The 20,349-nt window shown below is 37.7% G+C and overlaps 1 protein-coding gene across 1 annotated transcript in view; it reads right to left on the bottom strand.

Annotated features, from left to right (window-relative positions):
* Positions 1-19,249: 19,249 nt before the first annotated feature.
* Positions 19,250-20,349, bottom strand: part of CALCR (calcitonin receptor) — a 64,428-nt gene continuing 63,328 nt past the window's right edge. Inside the window, exon 12 of the mRNA XM_032401254.1 lies at positions 19,250-19,483. Within this exon, the coding sequence (XP_032257145.1) occupies positions 19,250-19,483 (234 nt within the window). The remainder of the gene's footprint in view (positions 19,484-20,349) is intronic.

The following is a 20,349-nucleotide window of genomic DNA, read 5'->3' as shown; positions in this document are numbered from 1 at the left end:
GTGTGGCTGGTGCTGATGCTTCTGGGGCCCACACTGCATAGTGCTTGGATCCCTGATGCAGAGCAGCTGGCTGATGTTCTGGAGGGTCTTAGTGTAGCTGGTGCTGGGAGGGAGTGCTGAGGGAAGCTAGAGCTGGAGGGTCACCTGCAGTGGAGGAGGAGGTTGGGGAGGGATGCTGAGAGAATCTAGAAACCTTCCAATCACCAGCCAGTGACTCTTACTGACAAATCTTAGTAGGAATCCAGCTGCCAAGGAATCTGGGATATGTAGTTTTTAGAGTCCCAGACTCAGCATCCCAGAGCAGAATACAGATGAGAGCCTTGGTCCTAAGCGGCAGTTAGCGGATAACCCACACCATAGCTCCACCCCATCCGTAGAAATATTGGCTAACTTGTGTAAAGTTACAGCTGGAAGTAGAAGGGTTGGGGGTCCTTGGGTGAGTATATGGGGATGGAAGAAACCATTCTCTTCTCATGATATCAAGCTTCTGAGTGAAGAAAGTGTTCTGCTTTTAATTTGTTTTTCTGGTGCTCGCTTCGGCAGCACATATACTAATATTAATTTGTTTTTCTGAAAAGAAATATCAATCAGCCACATTAAAAATGCAACATATCTCAATGGTGGCACAAATGGCTATTAATAATATGTGTACTTTATTACTGGGGTTGAATAGAGAGGAAATTTTTCATGGATGCTATGTAATATATATTATTGAAAGAACTGTGGTCCACTTGATTTATTTTTCAAGTTTGAAATGGCATTTTATGAATATAAGAGTAATATGTGCTTACTGTGAAAATTCAGGAAAAAACAGAAGTATTTAAAGAAGAAAATAAAAATCCCTAAATAGTTTAGGCCACCAACCTCAGGTAACCTCTGCTAACTTTTGGTAACTATCCTTTCAGTATGGTGTGCTGTAAAATGAAAACAATCACTACATTTATTTATTAAATATCTATTTATTTAAAATGAACCGATTGTATAATAACATAAATAACATATTTTCTAACTATATTTTCCAAAACAAAACAGTTTAGTGAGAAGAGCAGTATTATTTTACATTTTTGTGTCTCTCCCCTGTGACTAGCTTAATGAAGACAACTGGATTCTTATATCTGCTTCTGCATTCAACCTGTTGAATTACATTGTTTTTGGTTGACGTATATAAAGAAAATCTAGCCTCACACAGATATGTAGTAGAAAAAGGAAGAGTATTTTAATAGCTCTTTTGGATAATTATGGCTGTTCTTCTTTGATTCATAACGTAACGTCTCAAAAGTTAGGTGTAACTCAATCACTGTGTTTATATTTTTTGAAGTTTTATCGTTGCTAAGGAAATTCTTCACACAGTCTAGAATTATAAAGCCAGAAAGAGCTTCATCTCAGATAAGGAAATCAAGAGATAGTGTGTGACAGAGCCAGGTTGAGAACACTGGTATTGGGATGACCCTTTCAACAGGCTCCCCATCGCCTCAGGTTTTTCCAGCGTGGTTTTTTGCCAAAAGAAATCTTTGTTTTTCAAGAAAATGAATATATTGGTAAATTGTATTTTTTAAAGTAATAGATACTAAATTTCATTTTTTATGTCGTCTTCCTCCAAGTGATTCAGCTTTTTGAAGGGAGCAAGAGAGTTGGTTGAGTATTGCAGACTCTGAACCAAGTTTTTAGGGCCCTCATTTCTCCAAGAGATGAGGCCCCATGGTGCAGTGCCATATTTTAACCACTAGTAGGCACTCAAATACTTGTCAAGCTGAATAAGTCTTTCCATAAATAACAGACTGAAATTACCATCTCAAAACTTTTTTTTTTAAGATTTTATTATTAAGTAATTTCTACTCCCGATGTGGGGCTTGACTTACAACCCTGAGATCAATAGTCGCATGCTCCACCAACTGAGCCAGCCAGGTGCCCCTGCAAAATGCTTTTCTGATAGAGTGCATTATGAAGTTAACTTTATTCTTTAAAATTCTGTCAGCTAATAATGAATGTAACTAAGGTAGAAAATTTTTGTGGAATTGAGAATATCTTTTAGTTGTACTATTGTTCAGGAAGAAAAATTTAAAAACATCTGGATTCTGCTTTCTTGGCTTATGATACTGGTTTATTGTGTTGCTTCATTTTCTTGTAGATGGTAAAATAGTGATTCAAAGAATAGGATAAAATACAAATGTGGCTCTTCTTTTTAGGTCCTTACTAAAGAGAAGGGAATCTTTTCCAGATTTTTAAAGTTTTATTTATTTAAGTAATCTCTACACCTAGTGGGCAGCTGAGCTCACGACCCTGAGATCAAGAGGTGCTCGCTCCACCGACTGAGCCAGCCAGGCATCCCTCCAGATTTTTAGAGGGCTAGATTATTCAGCAACTTTTTAATATTTAGGATTCAGTAAAACTCAATTTGGGTTTGGTTTCATACTTCTATTTGTAATTTTTGATGGTGCATCCCTTTAAGGACTAATGTGATATGTTTGATTCATGAGCACTCAAAAATCCACAAACATTATAAATTAGTAAATATGACAGAATTTCAAGCATGAAAAGTATTTCCATTAATAAAGATAAGGATTTTGCCTTCAGTAAATAAAGTATGGCATGAGCTTACCTCTCCCCCAGAATCTGTTCAGAAATCTCAGAATTTGAACACTGTTCATTCTTTTTTTTGTTTCACATTCCTTTTGGGAAAATTCCTTGAACTATAGTCTAAGAAAGAAGTGAGGTAGTTTTCTCTTCAGACTGGTTGTATTTTCTTCCATTTAACTGATTTTCAAAATCTTAATTGGAACTAAGAATAACTGCTCTCTCCTAGTCAAAATGTCTCTGCCACCTACTGGTTGTGTTTCATTCAGCAAGTTAGCTGGATGAGCCTTACTTTCGTGATCCGTAAATGGGAATAATATCTTCCCTGGTAGGGTGTATGAGGGGATAAAATGAAATAATGTATGTATAGCACTTAGCATAGCATGTGATCAGAGTAAAACCTCATTTGTCATTATTGAAGAAACTCTCCTGATTTTCCAGATGAAACAGTATTCTTCCTTTCTTGTGTAAAACACACTAGCAGATGCCCATGACATGCTGAATGCTCCTGGCTAGAAGATACTCAAGAAGGTGTGGTCAGGGACTAACAGCATTGGGATCACCTGGCATCACCTTGTTAGAAATGCAGATTTTTAGGGGCACCTATGTGGCCCAGTTGGTTGAGCGTTAGGTCATGATCTCAGGGTCCTGGGATCAAGGCCCCGAGTCAGGCTCCACACTCAGTGGGGAGTCTACTTGAAGATTCTCTTTCCCTCTCCCTCTGCCCCTCTCCCTAACGCACATGCTTGCTCTCTCTCTCTCTCAAATGAATATACAAATGAATCTTAAAAAAAAAAAAAAGAAATGCAGATTTTTAGGTCTCAGCCCCAGACCTGCTGAATAGGAATCTGTATTTTAATGACCCTCCCCCCTTCCCCAAGTGACTTGGAAACACGTCCAAGTTTAAGAAGTACTATGACAAGGACACCTGCTTAACAGATGCTTGCTCCCAAATCATGTGATACCAGTTGTTCTTGCTTTTGTAGTTATATAATTTAACCAAGTATCACATAAAGCTAAATAAGCATATGAAAAGAGAGTGTTGTCTTTAAGAAAACTAAGTTAAATGCTTTGAAACAACGCTAATGATGAATGAGTCATAAAAATTGTTGTTGAAATAAGTGGGGGTGAGACAACTGTAAAGATTGGAAAAATGATTAAAAAATTTATCGAAAAGTGGTAAAAAAAATTATCAAATTTGAGTTTTGAGTTCTTCTCTTGCATGTGTTAGCTTCTAGACTTCACTTTAAGAAATTGAGTCATTTAGTCACTTAGTCGTTGGCTGGAGCCACTCTGAGTGTGTGCTCAGCTCAAAAGATAAGGGGGACCTGGAATTAACAGCTGGTGGCTGCCAGCTCACCACACGTCTGGGCAGCCAGTCTTTTCCTAAAGGAAGAACCAAACAACACTCGCAATGTCTGCCACAAGCCCAGTCTGTTTCTGTTTTTGCTTTTAAATCTGTAAACTGATGGATACATGCATGGTATAAGCAATAAGCCTGTGAGACCAATGTCTTATATACTTTGTTCGCAAAGACTCCTACAAATGTGCAGACTTTGAATATCCTGAGTGTGAAAATAATTATACATTTTAATGATGGTGTTTGGAACTTGACAAACACTCAATCATGCTCTCTGGATACCAGTCTCTATAAATATAGTCGCCAATAGTCATCCCCAGAGCTACAAATTAAATCTCCACTGATTTTCAAATTATTGTGAATTTACTAATCAAAATTCTGCACACAAATTGGCTCACCCAGGATGCATAATACTTATCTAAACCACCAAGGAAATATCTGAGCAGAGTCAGCAATTTGTCTTCTGCCATCTCTACTAAGTTTTACAGACTAGGAATAGCCAGTGGAGAAGGATGTTTTGTGATGCAAATGACATATATAATAAAGGGTTAGTATCCAAAATCTATGAAGAACTTACCAAACTTAACACCCCAAAACCAAATAATCCAGTTAAGAAATGGGCAGAAGATATGAATAGACACTTTTCCAAAGAAGACATCCAGATGGCTAACAGACACATGAAAAGATGCTCAACATCACTCATTATCAGGGAAATACAAAACAAAACCACAATGAGATACCACTTCACACCTGTCAGAATGGCTAAAATTAATGACAAAAGAAACAACAGCTGTTGGTGGGAATGTGGTGTTGCATTGTTGGTGGGAATGCAAACTGGTGCAGCCACTCTGGAGAACAGTTTAGAGGTTCCTCAAAAAGTTAAAAATAGAATTACCCTACAATCCAACAATTGCACTATTGGGTATTTACCCAAAGGATACAAAAATACAGATTCGAAGGTGTACATACACCCTAATGTTTAGAGCAGCATTATCAACAATAGTCAAACAATGGAGACAGCCCAAATGTCCATTGACCAATGAATGGGTAAAGAAGATGTGGTACATATATACAATAGAATATTACTCAGCCATCAAAAAGAATGAAATCTTGCCATTTGCAACAATGTGGATGGAGCTAGAATATATTATGCTAAGCAAAATAAGTCAGAGAAATACAAATATGATCTCACTATATGTAGAATTTAAGAAATAAAACAGATGAACATATGGGAAGGGGGAAAAGAAAAAAAGGAGAGAGGGAAACAAGCCATAAGTGACTCCTAATGATAGAAAACTGAGGGTTGCTAGAGGGAGGCAAGTGGGGCATGGGCTAGATGGGTGATAGGTATTAAGGTATTAAAGAGGGCACTTGTTGAGATGAGCAGTGGGTGATGTATGTAATCATATGAATTCTCCTGAAACCAATATTGCTCTGTATGTTAACTAACTAGAATTTGAATTTAAAAAAAACCTTAAACAAACAAGAAAAAGATGTTATGTGAAACATCTATCACAATATCAAGCTTTCTCACATGAAGGCAAGCTGATGTGGTAAAAATAGTGACACTTAAAGTGAGAAGACCTGTGTTTGAGAATGGCCTCTGTTATTTAGTTCCTGACTTAGTGTCATTAGAAAATGACTGATCAGTCTTTACAAATAGGCTTTGCACAGGAAAAACCACCACCAAATCAGTCTGGCTAGAGATTCTGGGGGCCTCTCAAGCCTTTTCTGTTGTTGTGTCTTTTCTGGATTTGTGTGCATAAATTCTCCATCAGAGGGATTTACTTCCTCCCCACCCCCAGGAGTTTGTGATCTCTGACTCCCTCTGGTGTCTGTCTGCAGTACTGCAGTTTCTCTGGAGCTGCTGCAACCGTCCCAGCTTTCTTTTGTTCTCAGCAGCCCTCAGGCTCCTAGAGTATTCTGCTCCCATCAGTGCCTGTGGTGCGTGAGACAGAAACAAGTCTCTTGGGTATTCCCTGGCCCCAAAAGCTGGAACATTAGAGGTATGCTCCAACTTTTTCCTTTCCCAGGGTGAAGCCTCTAGCTGAGTTGCTTAATGACTTTCCCAGAATAATTCTGCCTTTGGTTAATTTTCAGAGTTCTGAAAATATTGATTTTGACAGATTTTTGCCAGTGTTCTCATTGCTTTAATGGAGGAGCAGATTTTTGGAAGTCCTTACTCTGCCATTCTGGATGTGCCTCTTCTCTATTTTGCCTTCATTCTTAAAAGATCCTTTGAATTCGTGCATAATCTAGATTGATATTAATTTTATTTTTATCTTATTGATTCTCTCATTCTACTGTCTTCCATTATTAATGTTGAGATGTAATTAATTCACTCATTAGGAAGTTAGTCTGTTTATTGTCATTGGTTGCTTTTTAAGAGTTCCTATTTTTGGATTTCTGTGAATTTAGTCTGTATGACTATGAATTTCTTTTTATTTACTCTTCTTGGCTTTTGTTGGGCTCCTTATGTCTGTGGATTGATGTGTTCCAAGTTTATGGAAAATTCTAAGCCATTATCTTTTCAAATACTACTTGCAATTCATTCTCTTTCTTCATCTTATTTGGAGCTCTGATTAAACAGATGTTAGACCTTCTCACATTTCTTAGCTTCTCTTCTACCTATTTCTTCTATCAAATTGTGTGAACGCCAGATATTTTCTTCTCACTCTTCTTTTAGTCCGTGAATCCTCTATATCTCTGCCTTATCATCCATGAAACTCATCTACTGTCTCTCAAATATTATTGTATTTTTCATTACAGAAATTATATTTGATTCTTTTATATACTATTTATATTTTTTGTAATTTTTTATCCTCTGTAGATATCTTCATTCTTTTTTATATGTTTAACATAGTCAGCAAAATTATTTCATAGTCTACATACAGCAATTTCAATATCTGGTGTCTTTGCAAGTCTATTTCTTTTCCTGTTCTCCGCATGAAACCTAGTTCCTATGTGCCTAGTCATTTTTGACTGTGTGCTGCACATCATTTTTTATTTATTTATTTTTTTTACTATTGGCAAAACTTACACTTACATTTAAAAAAAAAATAGAACATTTGAGTTTGCCAGAACATTTGAGTTTGCTTTTGCTAAAGCACAAGTGGGGAGCACAAGTGTTTCTGAAGAACATAAACTAAATTCAAGAGTTGAGATTCCCTAGTTTATCCTGAAGAGGGGGATGGGATGTAGTTTCATAAATTATTTCACCTTAATTCACCCTCATCCTGAATCCTGACAGTTCAGCCTTTTGGAGATGATAGCTTCTTGTGGGGAAGAATTTCTTCTGTTGTCTGTCTTCTTTGTCTGTCAAAATTAAGGTTCACATCAGCAAATGACCTCAGTGTGTGAGTGGCTTCTGAGAGCACTTATCATTTTGGGTTATTATTTTCCATTTACTTTCAATTTTGTGCCTTGGGTTTTTTCTTGTTTTCATTTTTATGTTTTTAACAAGATAATTTTAATATTTTATCAAAGTTTTTAGTGTTTTCTGGAAGAATTAATCTGAACTACCTCACAAACCACTAGTAGAAAAAAGAATTCCAGGGGCGCCTGGGTGCCTCAGTCCATTAAGCATCTGCCTTCAGCTCAGGTCATGATCTCAGGGTCCAGGGATCGAGCCCCATATTGGGCTCCCTGCTCAGCGGGGAGTCTGCTTCTCCCTCTCCCTCTGCCCCTCCCCACCCCTGCTTGTGCTTGCACTCTCTCTCTCTAAAATAAAATAAAATAAAGAAATAGAGTTCTAGTTGAGCATATTTCTTCATAATATGCTGTATCTCAGAGAGCTTCATGAATACCATGCTGATTTCTTTAGATAGTTTTTCCCCCTTCTTCATTAGGTCCATTATTAGTTTTATAGGCATATCAATTATTTTTCCATATATTTTCAATATACTATTCTGGTCTTCCATTTCTTTGATAGTTGAGTTAAAATATATGTATATAATAAAATATATATGTTTGGCATCATTATACACACACATATATATGACATCACATCTTTCTATTGTTGACCCTCCAACTTTCTGTAACATCCATGGGACAGTACTTCTCTATTTGTGTTAACATTTCTGATTCACTTTGTTACTGCCCCACTTCACATTGTCATATAGTCTTTGTAGGATATAAGAATTATTTCTGAATTTCCTCCCAGATACTTTTCCATGAAACATATCCATTCTTCTTCAGTTTACTTTATTTGGCATACTGGGGTCCTCCAGAGAAGGTTGTGGAGCTATATCTGGGCACTATTACTCCTTTTATTTTTCAGTTCAAATTTTTTTTATTTCACCAGTAGGTTTTCTGCCCAGTAGAATCCTCTCAGCCTTTAGGTAGAGCAGGCAGGTCCTCAGCAGAGACTCAATGTATTGTTGTAATAAGATTCAGAAAACCAAATTCATTTTTCACTCATATCCTCTCATTTTATCTTCTTTCCCTGACAAAGCTTGCTACCATCATTTGGAAGAAGAAATGAAAACCATCTGTGCTTCCATGACCCTCAGCTTCTTACCTAAAACCCTCTGACAGGAATCATTTTTTATGACATTACTATTCATTCCTATAGGAGTAAGAAGAGTATGTCTGATGCATTTAATGAGCCTTGGCAAGCTTTTGTTCAGGGCTTAGACATATGTTCTAAGAAGCCAATTATCTTAGGGCACATTGTGATATTTGGACAGGAATCCACTGAAACTATTTCAAGGAAAAGAGTGATTAATTGTAAGAATACATGGCAATATTATAGAATCCAATTGTTGGAAATACAGCCAGGTCTCTTGAGAGATAGAAAGCAATCAGGCAGCTATTTTTTCCATTTCTCTCTTCCTCTCTCCCCATCCCTCCCTCCTAGCCTCTCTCTCTCTCATCATGGTTCTTTGTCTCTATTTCCTCAGTATATCAGAATTCTCCTGATTCTCTTTCTTATTTATCAATGTATTTCTGGCTAAAAATGTCTGCTAACTCAGAATCTTTGTGGACTTATATCTCCAAAGTCCATCACCACGTAATTAATAGTGTTTATGTTTCTTAGTTAGGATTCCTGAGATAGAATTTAATTAGTTCAGATTAGGTTAGTTACCTGCTCATGGCCCAATGTGCTGTGGCAAAGACAGTGAGATCATGTGGTCTAAACATAGCTGCCAAAGCATGGGTGGGAGACAGATACTCTTAGATGGTGGTGTGAATGGAGAGGTGATGATTGGCTTATCAGTTCATCAACATACTGTTCTGGATTGGAGATTTATCCACTTTTTAAATGCACAAAGTATCTTCTCTGGTTCAGTTATTTCAACATATGCCAAGTACAGGGGTAGGCAGGTTATGTCTTGTTATTAATTGAGTTTAGATTGGTAGGGTTTTCTGTTGTCATTGTTGATTAAGTGCTTTATAGTTGTCATATAAATCAGGTCAAGAGTTATCTTTTTTTTTATGTGCTTTTCTAGTCACTAAGTTCCAAACTTTGGCTTTGCTTCCTTTCTAGTCTTTCAGAATTTTTTTCTCTATTCTTTCTAGTCTTCCAATGAACTGGAGGAGGGTTGCTTTCCCCATACCTGTCTGGTCCTAAAATATATATCATCTGTGAAACTTTTGGATCAGTAAAAAATAATGCCCACTTTGCAAGTTCCCCTCTCTCACAAGATGAGCTACAGACCTTGGTGGTTCTCCCTGGAAGTAGTCATGTTCCCATGTCTAATAGTGGCCTTGTTTTTCTAGTAAGGACTTCTCTGTGAAAGAGTCTGTGCATATCTACATACACTTTTTAACCTTTTGGATGACCTCTTCTGTAACCTGCTTGTTCATATTCTATGCTAATATTTTTCTTGTTGATTTGCTGAAGTTCTTTTTATGTTCTAGATATTAACTCAGTTTTATCTTCCATCATATCATTTGTCAATTAAAGATATTTGACAAGGGACACTATTCCTTGTTGACGAGGTATCTTGATTTTGATGTAAGCAAATTCATCTTTTTTTTTTTTTGACTTTTGGTTTATGCTATTTGTTTAAGAAATCTTTCCCTGCCCTCAAGCCATTTGCTGACATATTCTTTTCATACATGCATTTATTTATCTTTTATAGTTAGATATTTAATATCCCTGGACTCTACCTTTTTATGTAGGATTAATAAGAGATCCAGTTTTATTTTTTTCCATGTTGTGAGCCAATTTTTCCAACACCATCTATTAAACAAATCATTGTTTTTCCCTGATTTGTGGTGCCATCTTTGTTATATATTTTGGCAAATCTTGTATATTTAGAAAAATTTTATGGTAGAAATGAACAATTCCTCAAAAATTTGATGTAACTTATCTATAAAACCATCTAAGACTGTGGTTTTTGGGTTGTTTATTCAAGTATTCTATTTTTGCTGCCCAATTTGTCCATTTTTATGTATTTTTTTCTGGAAATTTAGTTGTTTCATTTAAGTTTTCGAATTTATTAGTGTATGGTTGTACTTTGAACGTATACATATAGATATTATAATGCTCTTACTCTTTTTATAATATCTGTGGTGTCCTAATTATTCATCATTTTATTATGTTTTTTTGACTAAGCATCCTCTTTTCCTTGATCAGTCTCATTAGAGGCCTTTTTTAAAATAATTTTTTTCAAAGAACCAAATATTTGGTTTTGTTCCTCTTCTCTTTTTTTGTTCTTTATTTTATTGACTTCTGCTCTGAAACTTATATCCCTCTGTAATACATGTTTTATAAGTTAGTTGGAATGTTCAATTCTTCCACAGAAGACAAGGAAAGTAAATGAGAGGTATGAATAGTAAGTAGATTAGTAACCTGTGAGATATACTAGATGTAGAATAATTTGAATAGAGCATATGTGTGTTTAACCTAGACTATTAAGATATGGAGGAACCACAAGACACCAAGTATTTATGATCTACTAAAGATACCAAGGTATACAAACCCCAATATTAATGATATACTACATATGCATGAGGCTTCTAAGACATTCAATAGTCATGAGATTAAATATACCACACATGCGACATCTATTCTAGTTCCTGTGCCCTCTGCCCAAGAAATACAGATAAAATCCATAGCTGTTAATTATGGTAATTGGCAAGCTGCAATTGTAGTCATGAGTACTTAGTCCAGCATTTCCCTGGTAGTGCAAGCACTATGTGTTGGCTCTCGTCATCTTCCATCTTCTGTGCCTCTTTGCTCAAACCTCAACTCTGGTCCTCATATCTATGCTTTCAGCAGGGAATATGGCTTAGAGAGGAACACTATCTAAGGATTCAGGTAGTATGGTTAGTCTATCCTGCTGTACTCTACCTTAAGATCTCCTTCTCCAGGCTTCTCACTGAGTGTTTTCACTTGATTAGATAAACTGCATGATTTGAGCATGTTAATTTGGTCTATAAGCTTTTGTGGGCCATGACTTCTGAGATAGCTTGCCCGATAGTGTACTTGGAGAATACCATCACCTCAGGGGAAATTCTCATATAACAGCAGAAAGTTTTTCTGCTTTCATTCTGTTGCTCACCATCTTATTTCTTCTTGGATAAATATATCTAAAGTTTAAGTGTCATCCCACTACCCAGTGAGGCCCACAGCACTGGTTTGGACTATGACTCTGCACATAGGCCAGAAATGTACATGGGACCTTAAGCTCACCTTCCTTACTTGTATCAAATGATGACCGGTATACTGATCTCCCATCCCTTTGCTTATGGCAGGAGATGGCTTAACTTAGATTGGAAAAAAAAAAAATTTAAGTGTCCTTCAAGGAACTGCTTTAGTATGTCCTGTAAATTTAGAGATGTAGTGCTAAATAGCATTAATAATTAAAAACTAAGATGACAGTAATATAAGACAGTCACCATCCTATAATTTTTAATATTCTTGTTAAGGTAAGGGTTATATTAAAATATTATTTCCAACATCAGACTGCTGAACCTACAATTTTGTTATTAATTTCTAATTTTATTGCTTTATGGTCAGAGATCTTCTGAATGGTATTAATCATTTGGAATTAATAGAGGTTTTCTTTATGATCTTAAAGATGGCTGTTTTTGTAAACATTCTGTGTATACACAAAAGGAATGCATATTTCCTGTTTCTTGAGCTTAGCTAATATATTTTCAATAGCTTGAGTTTGGTAATTGTATTTTCCAGATATTTTTATAATACTTCTAACATTTTATTTCTATCAGTTTCTGAGGCAGGTGTGTCAAAATCATCAACTACAATTGGGGCGCCTGGGTGGCTCAGTCAGTTGAGCATCTGACTCTTGATTTCAGTTTGGGTCATGATCTCAGGGTCATGAGACCAAGCCCCGCGGCGAGCCCCAAAGCAAGTCCCGCGCTCAGTGGAGAGTCTGCTTGAGATTCTCTTTCCCTCTCCCTCTGCCCCTCCCCCACAAATAAATAAATAAATCTTTTAAAAAATCATCAATTACAATTGATAAATTACATATTTCTTCCTGAAGTTCTTTCAGTATTGATGTGTTTTAAAGCTATATTTTAGCGTGCATGTGAATTTATGATGGCTATAATCTTCTTGTTCAATTATTTCTTTTAAAACTTTTCCCATCTTTTTTCAGTCTTTCATTTTCTTTTTGTCTTACATGTATCTCTTGTTGCCTGTACATTGTGGGGCTTTATTTTTTTTAATTTGAGATTCTCTGTTTTAATTGGTGACCACAACCACTGTATTATAATTAATGCTATGTTAAGACTGTTTCACACATGTTAAGACCCATATTCATGTTTATTTACCCATATTGCTTTCTTAATTATCCCAATCTCTATCCTCCCCCTTCCCCCCACCAAAAAACCCAGAAAAGCTTTAGCCTGCTTGCTTATCATGTTGATCTTGTCCCCAGTCTTGTCAATATCAACAAGAATTTTAGTTTGGGGTATTTATTTGTTAACACTTGAGTTTTCTTATTTGAGGTCTCTTTCTTTAATTAATTAAAAAATATATTTCTTCAAATATTTCCCCTTCCCCATTTATATATTTTGGGTCTCCTTCTGGGACTCCTGTTGTCTACACATTGGCACTTCCAACTCTGTTTTCTATTTTTTATCTTTTCTGTTGTCTATTTCTTTATTCATTCCTGCTTCCTCTGGGGGAGATTCCTAATCAGATCTTCTTACTAATTCATTTAAAAGCTGTGTCCATCTTACTAATTAACTGTTATTCATTGCAATTATTGCACATAGAGTGATTTATTTCAGCTATTACATTTGTTCATAAACAGTATTCCCCCGGGTTCTTTTGTATTATTTCTTGTTCCTTTCTGTATTGCTAATAATCTTTCCTTATGTCCTTCAATATATGTTTTCAAGCTTATTTGGAATTCTTCATCAGCCTTTCCTAATCATGCTGGCTTATTGTAGACTTTGTTTAGTTTGTTGGCTCTCCTTGGGAATGGTTGTATTCCTGATACGTCTAATTGTCTTGGCCTATGAGCTTCTGACTTTGGAGTAATTGGTCTCTAATGTCTCTTGGGGAGTAGCCAAAGACCAAGCCGTGGCTTTGTGGATCCTGGTGAATTTAAGGAGAATGAAGGGAGTGGGTCCCAGGGTAAAGACCAAGTCACCTTGGGGTATCCTGGATACTTTCCTGGGCTGCTACTCCACAGGAACTCTTACACCTGGCCGCTGGTGTGAAGCTTTGGGATAAGACCCTCCCCTCCCCACCCCATCCAGGTTATAATGCACCAGACGTGTGGGGTTGGAGAAGAACCCCAGGGAAGGAATGGATGCTCAAGGTGGCAGCTTAGTGCAAACTTACTTGTTTTCATGAACTCCTTACTCCCTTAGGGCTATTGTGCCACTCAGAGTATTCTGTGGACCCTGGGATCAGCCTGTGGCTGTAGGAGAGGTCCCAGAGCCCAGAGAAGGTGAAGAGCAGAACACAATAAAACTCTTTCCTCTGTCCTCCAGCCGTTGTCTAGACCCCTTCCTCTCTCCTCAAAGTACCCACTCATTCGAGAAACCTAGAGTTTTTCATTTTTGTTTATTTCTTTTTTCCTTTTCCTTTTTTTCCCCCATTAAATGCTAATTCCTGAAATGCATGTGTGCCCTCTGTTTCTGTGGTTTCTCCAGGGCTGATTTCTGGAGTTGGAGCTGGCAGCCCCAACTACTTTGCCCCCTTGGCTGGCCCTACAGTTCCTCGAGCCTTTTCCTTCTCCACTCTGCCTCTCTTCATCACCTGATACCTAGTTCCATGGGTGAGTTCATGTTCATGGTCTTTATTGTCCTCTTTGTGCAGGCCTCCATTCTTGAAAATCAGTAAGTGGAAGTCTTATTACAAACAGTGCTAAGATCAGCCTTCCTTCCACTTCTTCAGCTCTACTGTGGGCCTCAAGTTAGGCCTGGGGTGTCCACTGAGAGTTTCCCAAAGCATGTTTTTGTCTCCCAAATGTCTGCACAAAGATCACATCTGAAATGAAAAAGCTGCAAACCAGCACTGTGTGTGAAAAAAAATCCCTGGGTAGAAAAAGAAGTCATCACTATAGAAAGAAACCCTTTAAGCTATAGAAGGCTGAATTTCATCTAAAGACCACTCATTTTTTTGAAAGAATCTATGGAGCACGAATTAAGTTAATTTTGGACCAAAAGAAAAACATGTTGCAAACAACCTCTATCCTCTCAGTCAACAGGAGACAATGATCTGGTGTCCTTTAGAGTTAAGAGGGGAATGGTCTTAACTCTGAGAGGCAGGATGGTGCGACCACCCAACCAAGATGGCAATTTAAAAAGCAAAGGCACCAGGTATTCTTGATTCAAATCCTAGCCTGGCCACTTACTACTAATTGTGTGACTGTGGTGGGTGCATTATTTAACTTCTCTTTCACTTAGTTCTCTCATCACTAAAATGGGGATTAAAACAGGTTCAGTTGTTACAAAGAGTAAGTAAGCTAGTGTCTAGGAGTCTATTCATATTGCCTATGGTGTTTCCATGATTGGAGTTCCTTTCTTTTTTTCTTCTTAAATCATCTCTATTTAAGGGATGCTCTCCATCACACTAACCCCCATGATAGTACCCCTCTTGTGATGACAGCATGCAGAAGCTGTCATGCTTGGGCACAGGAGGGAAATGCTTGCAGCCCTGACAGTAGCCACCCACAGTGCTGTGTGCACATGTCAGGGGTTTGCAGCTGGGTGTATGTTTGGGTGCAGGGCATCTGTGTGAGACCGGTGCACTAGCCTTGAGTAGCCGGTCGGCCAGGGGTTGATGGACACTGATTTCCTGGTCTATTCTGAATGTATTTTCTTTCCTCCCCTCATTAAGGACATCTCAACTGGTTTCACTGAATTTCTATTCAGCACTTCACTTGTAATACTCTGAGATTTTGTTTGGAAGCAATTTCTCCAAATTAAAATAAGATAAGAAGTCTCTTAAGTAGAGGAGATGGCAGTGACATGCAGCGGCATTGCTGGTCAGTCAGCCAAGAGGGTTTCTGGAAAGTTAGAGAGAAGGCATTGAATTTCTGTAAGTGGAAATTTCTGTAAGTCTGATCAGTGACCTGAGGGCCTGGCTGGTCAATGCTTAAGATAACGGAAAATCTCTGAAATCTTTCAGAGATGCTCACTAATCCAAATGGAGGAAGACTTGCTATTAGAAAATCTCCCTGACCTGAGTCAGACTGTGTTTTTGCTCCTTCAATGCTTCATATTATTCACAGGTAGTAAACAGATGTTAATCCTATGTCTAGAAGAACAAAAATAATCAGAAGGATAGTTCTTACTTTTCAAATGTGGTTTTTCCACTTTGCTTGATTCTCACAAGCACATATCATTCTTTATTTTATGTTTCCAGTTATTGTTCCCCCCTTTTGCCCCCCTGCAGACACGTAAATTATCTATGGATTAATTCACTAAAATCAATTTTATGTAAGCTTAAGCTAGGAGTGAGGCATCTTGTCTCCCCTCTCAAAATAGTAAATGGAATTTCCTTCTGAGTTTACCTGTACTATACTTTCAGGGATCATTTCTATAGTTCGTTACCTGATAGCTTTTCTAAATATGGCTTCTGATCTCCCTTCTTCATGTATAACCTTATTTTAAATTCTAAAGTGTTAACTCCCCCCAATAAGGAGTTGAATGGTAGTCTAGCCAATGGAAGAATCACTGTTAGACCTTGTTCTTATGAAAATGAGTCCTCGCTAAGTGTTTATGCAGAGATTTTGTTCTGAGAATGTTTCTTATAACTTGAGCTGTCCTACTGAGCACTAATAAGGAGAAAAGGTCACATTCAGCTACCAGTTCCAACCACATGGGTCCCTTTGTTCTCCCACTCCAAAGATATTAGTGGTTATGGTTTTAGGGTAATGGTTCACTTAGTAGGTTTTGATTTGTACCATTGACACAGGAAAGAAGCAGTCACCACGGCAAAGAAACTTTGCCATGATAACTACTATTAATAAATATTTGTCATGGAGCTAAATGAAAAGTGTATGAAATGTCTGTTGAATCAATGGTAATGAATGAAGGAATGAACGAGCAAGGTTGGAGCTCCATGATGATAGTGTTTCGCTCATTTCTTTTTCAACCTCTTTCCCTCTTTCAAGAACCATGATATCTGTGTGTACTAAAGGCCTGTTTTGTAGTAGGGATCAAAGCAGGTGGGCAACTGACCATCTTCAAGTTGCCCTCTTGAAGAATCAGGTTTTATGGTATGATGGAAAATTACTTTTGTTTTTCAAGATCACAAGGGTAATGATATCTATCTGTACTGCCTACTGGGACATAAAGGAAAGATGTAGCCCTTATGTATCTTTTCTGAAAAAGTTCTCCAGCTCTCACGAGGACAATAGTTGAATAGTGTGCAGAACCTACAAATTGTTCCTGTTCTCCTTTATTAGCCTATCACAGTTCTCATTTAATCCTCATTTTTTCCATTTCATGCTTTCCAGATCTGAAAATCTTTCCAATAGTGGCCTTTATGCATTCTAATGACATTTAATTAGTTGCCTTTTATCCCACCTTAGTCTCTCTCCCAGACTATATTAAAAATCAATGATTGTAACAATTCTAATGATCTGATGTGATGTTGGACAGTTCAAGTCTGGTCCCAGAATAATGAAGAAAAAAAAAGTCAAGAACCAATAAAAGGATGTGATACTTCTTGACCTAGATTTCTTTGCTGTGCTTCCAAAACTTACACAGTAGAGATCAACAGTTGTGTGTGGTTTTTGCATTATCAAGGGTATGAGAACAGTGCTATGGAGTTTATAGTAAAGTTGAAGAAGGAAGATGATTACACTGACAAAGACAATAACCTCGATGTTTTTGCATATGGTTTTCTAACCTATACTTTTGGATTATCTTTCCCCCTCCTGCTACCCAAACTAAATGAGATGTTAGCTGCCCATGACTGAAATGAAAAAATGAACATGGAATGAGCAGGAGACAAGATAAATGAATGAAAGATGAGAATATATTTCTTTAGAAAAATATGCACATATACATCTTTTTGTTTTTAACATACTCTGTATTAATTTATACATATACATAGCGTAAGCAGTTCACATCATTTTGGCACTATGTATAATTCTATGGTAAGCTGTGTTGTTTCGTCAGCCCCTATAATAGCACAATAATGTCTAGAGTATTTAGCAATATATTATCACATTTGTACTAGAGCTGCCTCAAATACTCTGTTTTCCATGTTTGTAAACAAAAATAGGAACACCACTACATAAACACTGTGATTGGAAAAATACCTTCTTTTCAGTTCCTCCCTTACACTCAGTAAAGGAGACATAAGCCACTTTAGTATCCAAAATACATTTTCACTGAAGGAATATAATTTTCTTTGGGTGCACTAAATATGTAACCAGAACAATATGACTTTTTGTTTTTCCACAACTAAATCACCTCTGAAAGGCAGTGGCATCGACATAGATGAGATCTGAGATTTGGAGGGTTTCGATGGATTTCCCCATTTAGCACAAAATCAAATGATGATAACTCTGATTACTGCTGCGAATCCACAAATGAACTTCAGGTGCCAGTAATGAGAACTGGTTTATTCAGGGATTTTTGAAGATTTTAAACTGAGGATGTAAGGAGAGATGTGGGAATATAATACTGGGTTTTAATAAGAACCTCTACTTTTGTTTTAAATGAACTGGTAGATGGTTCAACTCGTAGCAGTTACTTTTCCTCCTCCTGTTTTGCTAATAGCAGCAAACAAGAGGTCAACTACAAACTGATTTCTAATTAGCCCTACTGAATCTTCCTGGAAAAGACTGAGATCTTGTTAAGCTTTGAAGCTGGGTGGAAGGCAGTTAATGGATTTATATGGAGTCTTTTAATTACCAGTCTTAAACAAATTTATCTTTTACTGCTAGATAGCACCCAAGGGCAAGAGGTAATCTGCTTTATAAACCTTAGAGTGATTTGCTTTATAAATCCTGGAGCTTAAGAAAGTGGAAAACTCTCTTTAAAGAGAATATTCTCTTCCACTAGAAATTATATTTTTGGCAGTTTTGTGAAAAATTTAGTGATGGATTCTTTGTGACCTCCCAATTTATAAACGTCAGTGACCAAAGCACATTCAATGTGAAGGCCAGTTCCTCACGGCAGTTAGGGCCTGTTCAATGGACAGGATTCTCCAAAACCACACTGAGCATACAATATTAATAAACCAATTAACAAATTGGCCCATCTAATGTTTTGAGCAAATTGACTCTAAATTTCTTTTTCATTCAAAGCATTACATCTTCCTGCCAAATGCAGGTCTCCCCACCGCCCCCCCCCCCCACCTTCTTAGTCATCTCTATATTAGAAAGCCACTTGGTCTTGCAGAGGTCATGTAATTTGTGCGGTTTACATTGTGTGGATGGTAAAACATCTGAGTAACATCGGAATTGACTGAAATAAAAAAATTAAAAATCAGATCCATAGCCAAATACAGAAATATTCTAATTCAAAGTCTAGAGTTAAAAAGAAAAATAGTGACCGTGATTTTAATTTTTCAAAGTTATAAATGGCTCAAGATTAACAAGGAGCACCCTGTTTCTGAACTAGATCAATTTAATTGTGTTTTTCTTGGATACTTTGCTTGCATTACTCTGACATCTGCATCTCAGTCCCGGATGAAAGATGGAGTTCACAGGGAATGCAGTGGGAGACCCCATTCCTAGACTGTCTCCCACAGCAATAGTACCAAGGATAACTTTCTCCAGATTTACTATGGACAAATTCACTTAATAATTCTTCACAAATGATATGCTCAGCTCCTGGGAGGATGGGGATCACTTTAAACGCATGGTCTGTCTGTCTCCCAGGAAATGGAGGCTCAGTGATCACGATGCTGCGTTAGCTTCACATTCAAGCGGATGACTCTTGCTCAATGATTTCCAAAGCAATGACCTCGGCACCCTCCTCGCCCAGGTTGTTGGCGGCTTCGTTCCTCGGCTCCTGATGGCAGATGTAAACCGGGATGTCCCCGGCTTCGGCGGCGGCGGCGGCGGCGGCCGGGCGGCGGCGGGGGTTCCTTCGCCCCCAGCGCTGGTCCCACTGGGTTTTAAACTGGGCCCATTGGCGCTTCACGGTGGTTTGGACCTGGAAGAGAAAAGGGAACCTTGTTGTCATATAATCGTCAGAAACGACCGAACCAAGCTTATGGGCACAGTTCGTGGAGCCTATCAGAGGCTAGAGGAGGCCGAGTTGTAATTCTGATCCAAAGGACCGTGCAGTATACACGCTTTGGTTGGGGAATATCCCATCTTGGGAGAAGAAATAATTTGCAAGTCGGAGAAACGAGCTGCTTGCCTAAACTACCACTGGCAAGGTCGTTTGCCCTTTTGAGCAAAAAGTGTCTTCTTTAGCTCTTCTGTCCAATGAATGAAATTTGCCTTGGTTTTATACCCAATATGGTATACGTGTCCTATCAGAGGAAAAGATTTTGAAAAGTTCTTATCTGCTACCACCTCTGATAATGCAGAAGCTTTAATCTAAACCTACACATTATTGGTCATGTAAATACACACACACACACACACACACACACACATATATGTAAACCACAGCACAGTTCAGGGGTTTCATGATAAGGACTTCATACTGTTGATTTTCCTTTCTCCAACATGGCTTGGGGTGGGGTGGGCCGGATAAAACTCTGGTTAATGGAGTGCGAAGCTTTTAAGCATAAAATTTCAATCTCTTCCTGTGGAAAAACTTCTAATATGTAAACCAACTTACCAAACTTGCTTCACGAATATGATAAACTATACAGTAGAGAAGAAGATGCTAAAGCCAGGAAGCTCTAAATATGAAAACTACAATAACCACAGCAGAAAAGAACACCACGGGCAGTGACACTGCTTGTGGAGCTCAGCTTTCTTCAGAATTGAATTCAATTTAGTCATTAAGTTCATCTTCCCTGTTGTTTCCTAACTTCTTGCTTTCCTCTATAGCTGAGCAAGACT

This window comes from Phoca vitulina, unplaced genomic scaffold (genome assembly GCF_004348235.1).
Source record: "Phoca vitulina isolate PV1807 unplaced genomic scaffold, GSC_HSeal_1.0 scaffold4, whole genome shotgun sequence".
NCBI lineage: Eukaryota > Metazoa > Chordata > Mammalia > Carnivora > Phocidae > Phoca > Phoca vitulina.
Note: the sequence above shows the minus strand (reverse complement) of the source record. Positions and strands in the feature narration are given on the sequence as shown.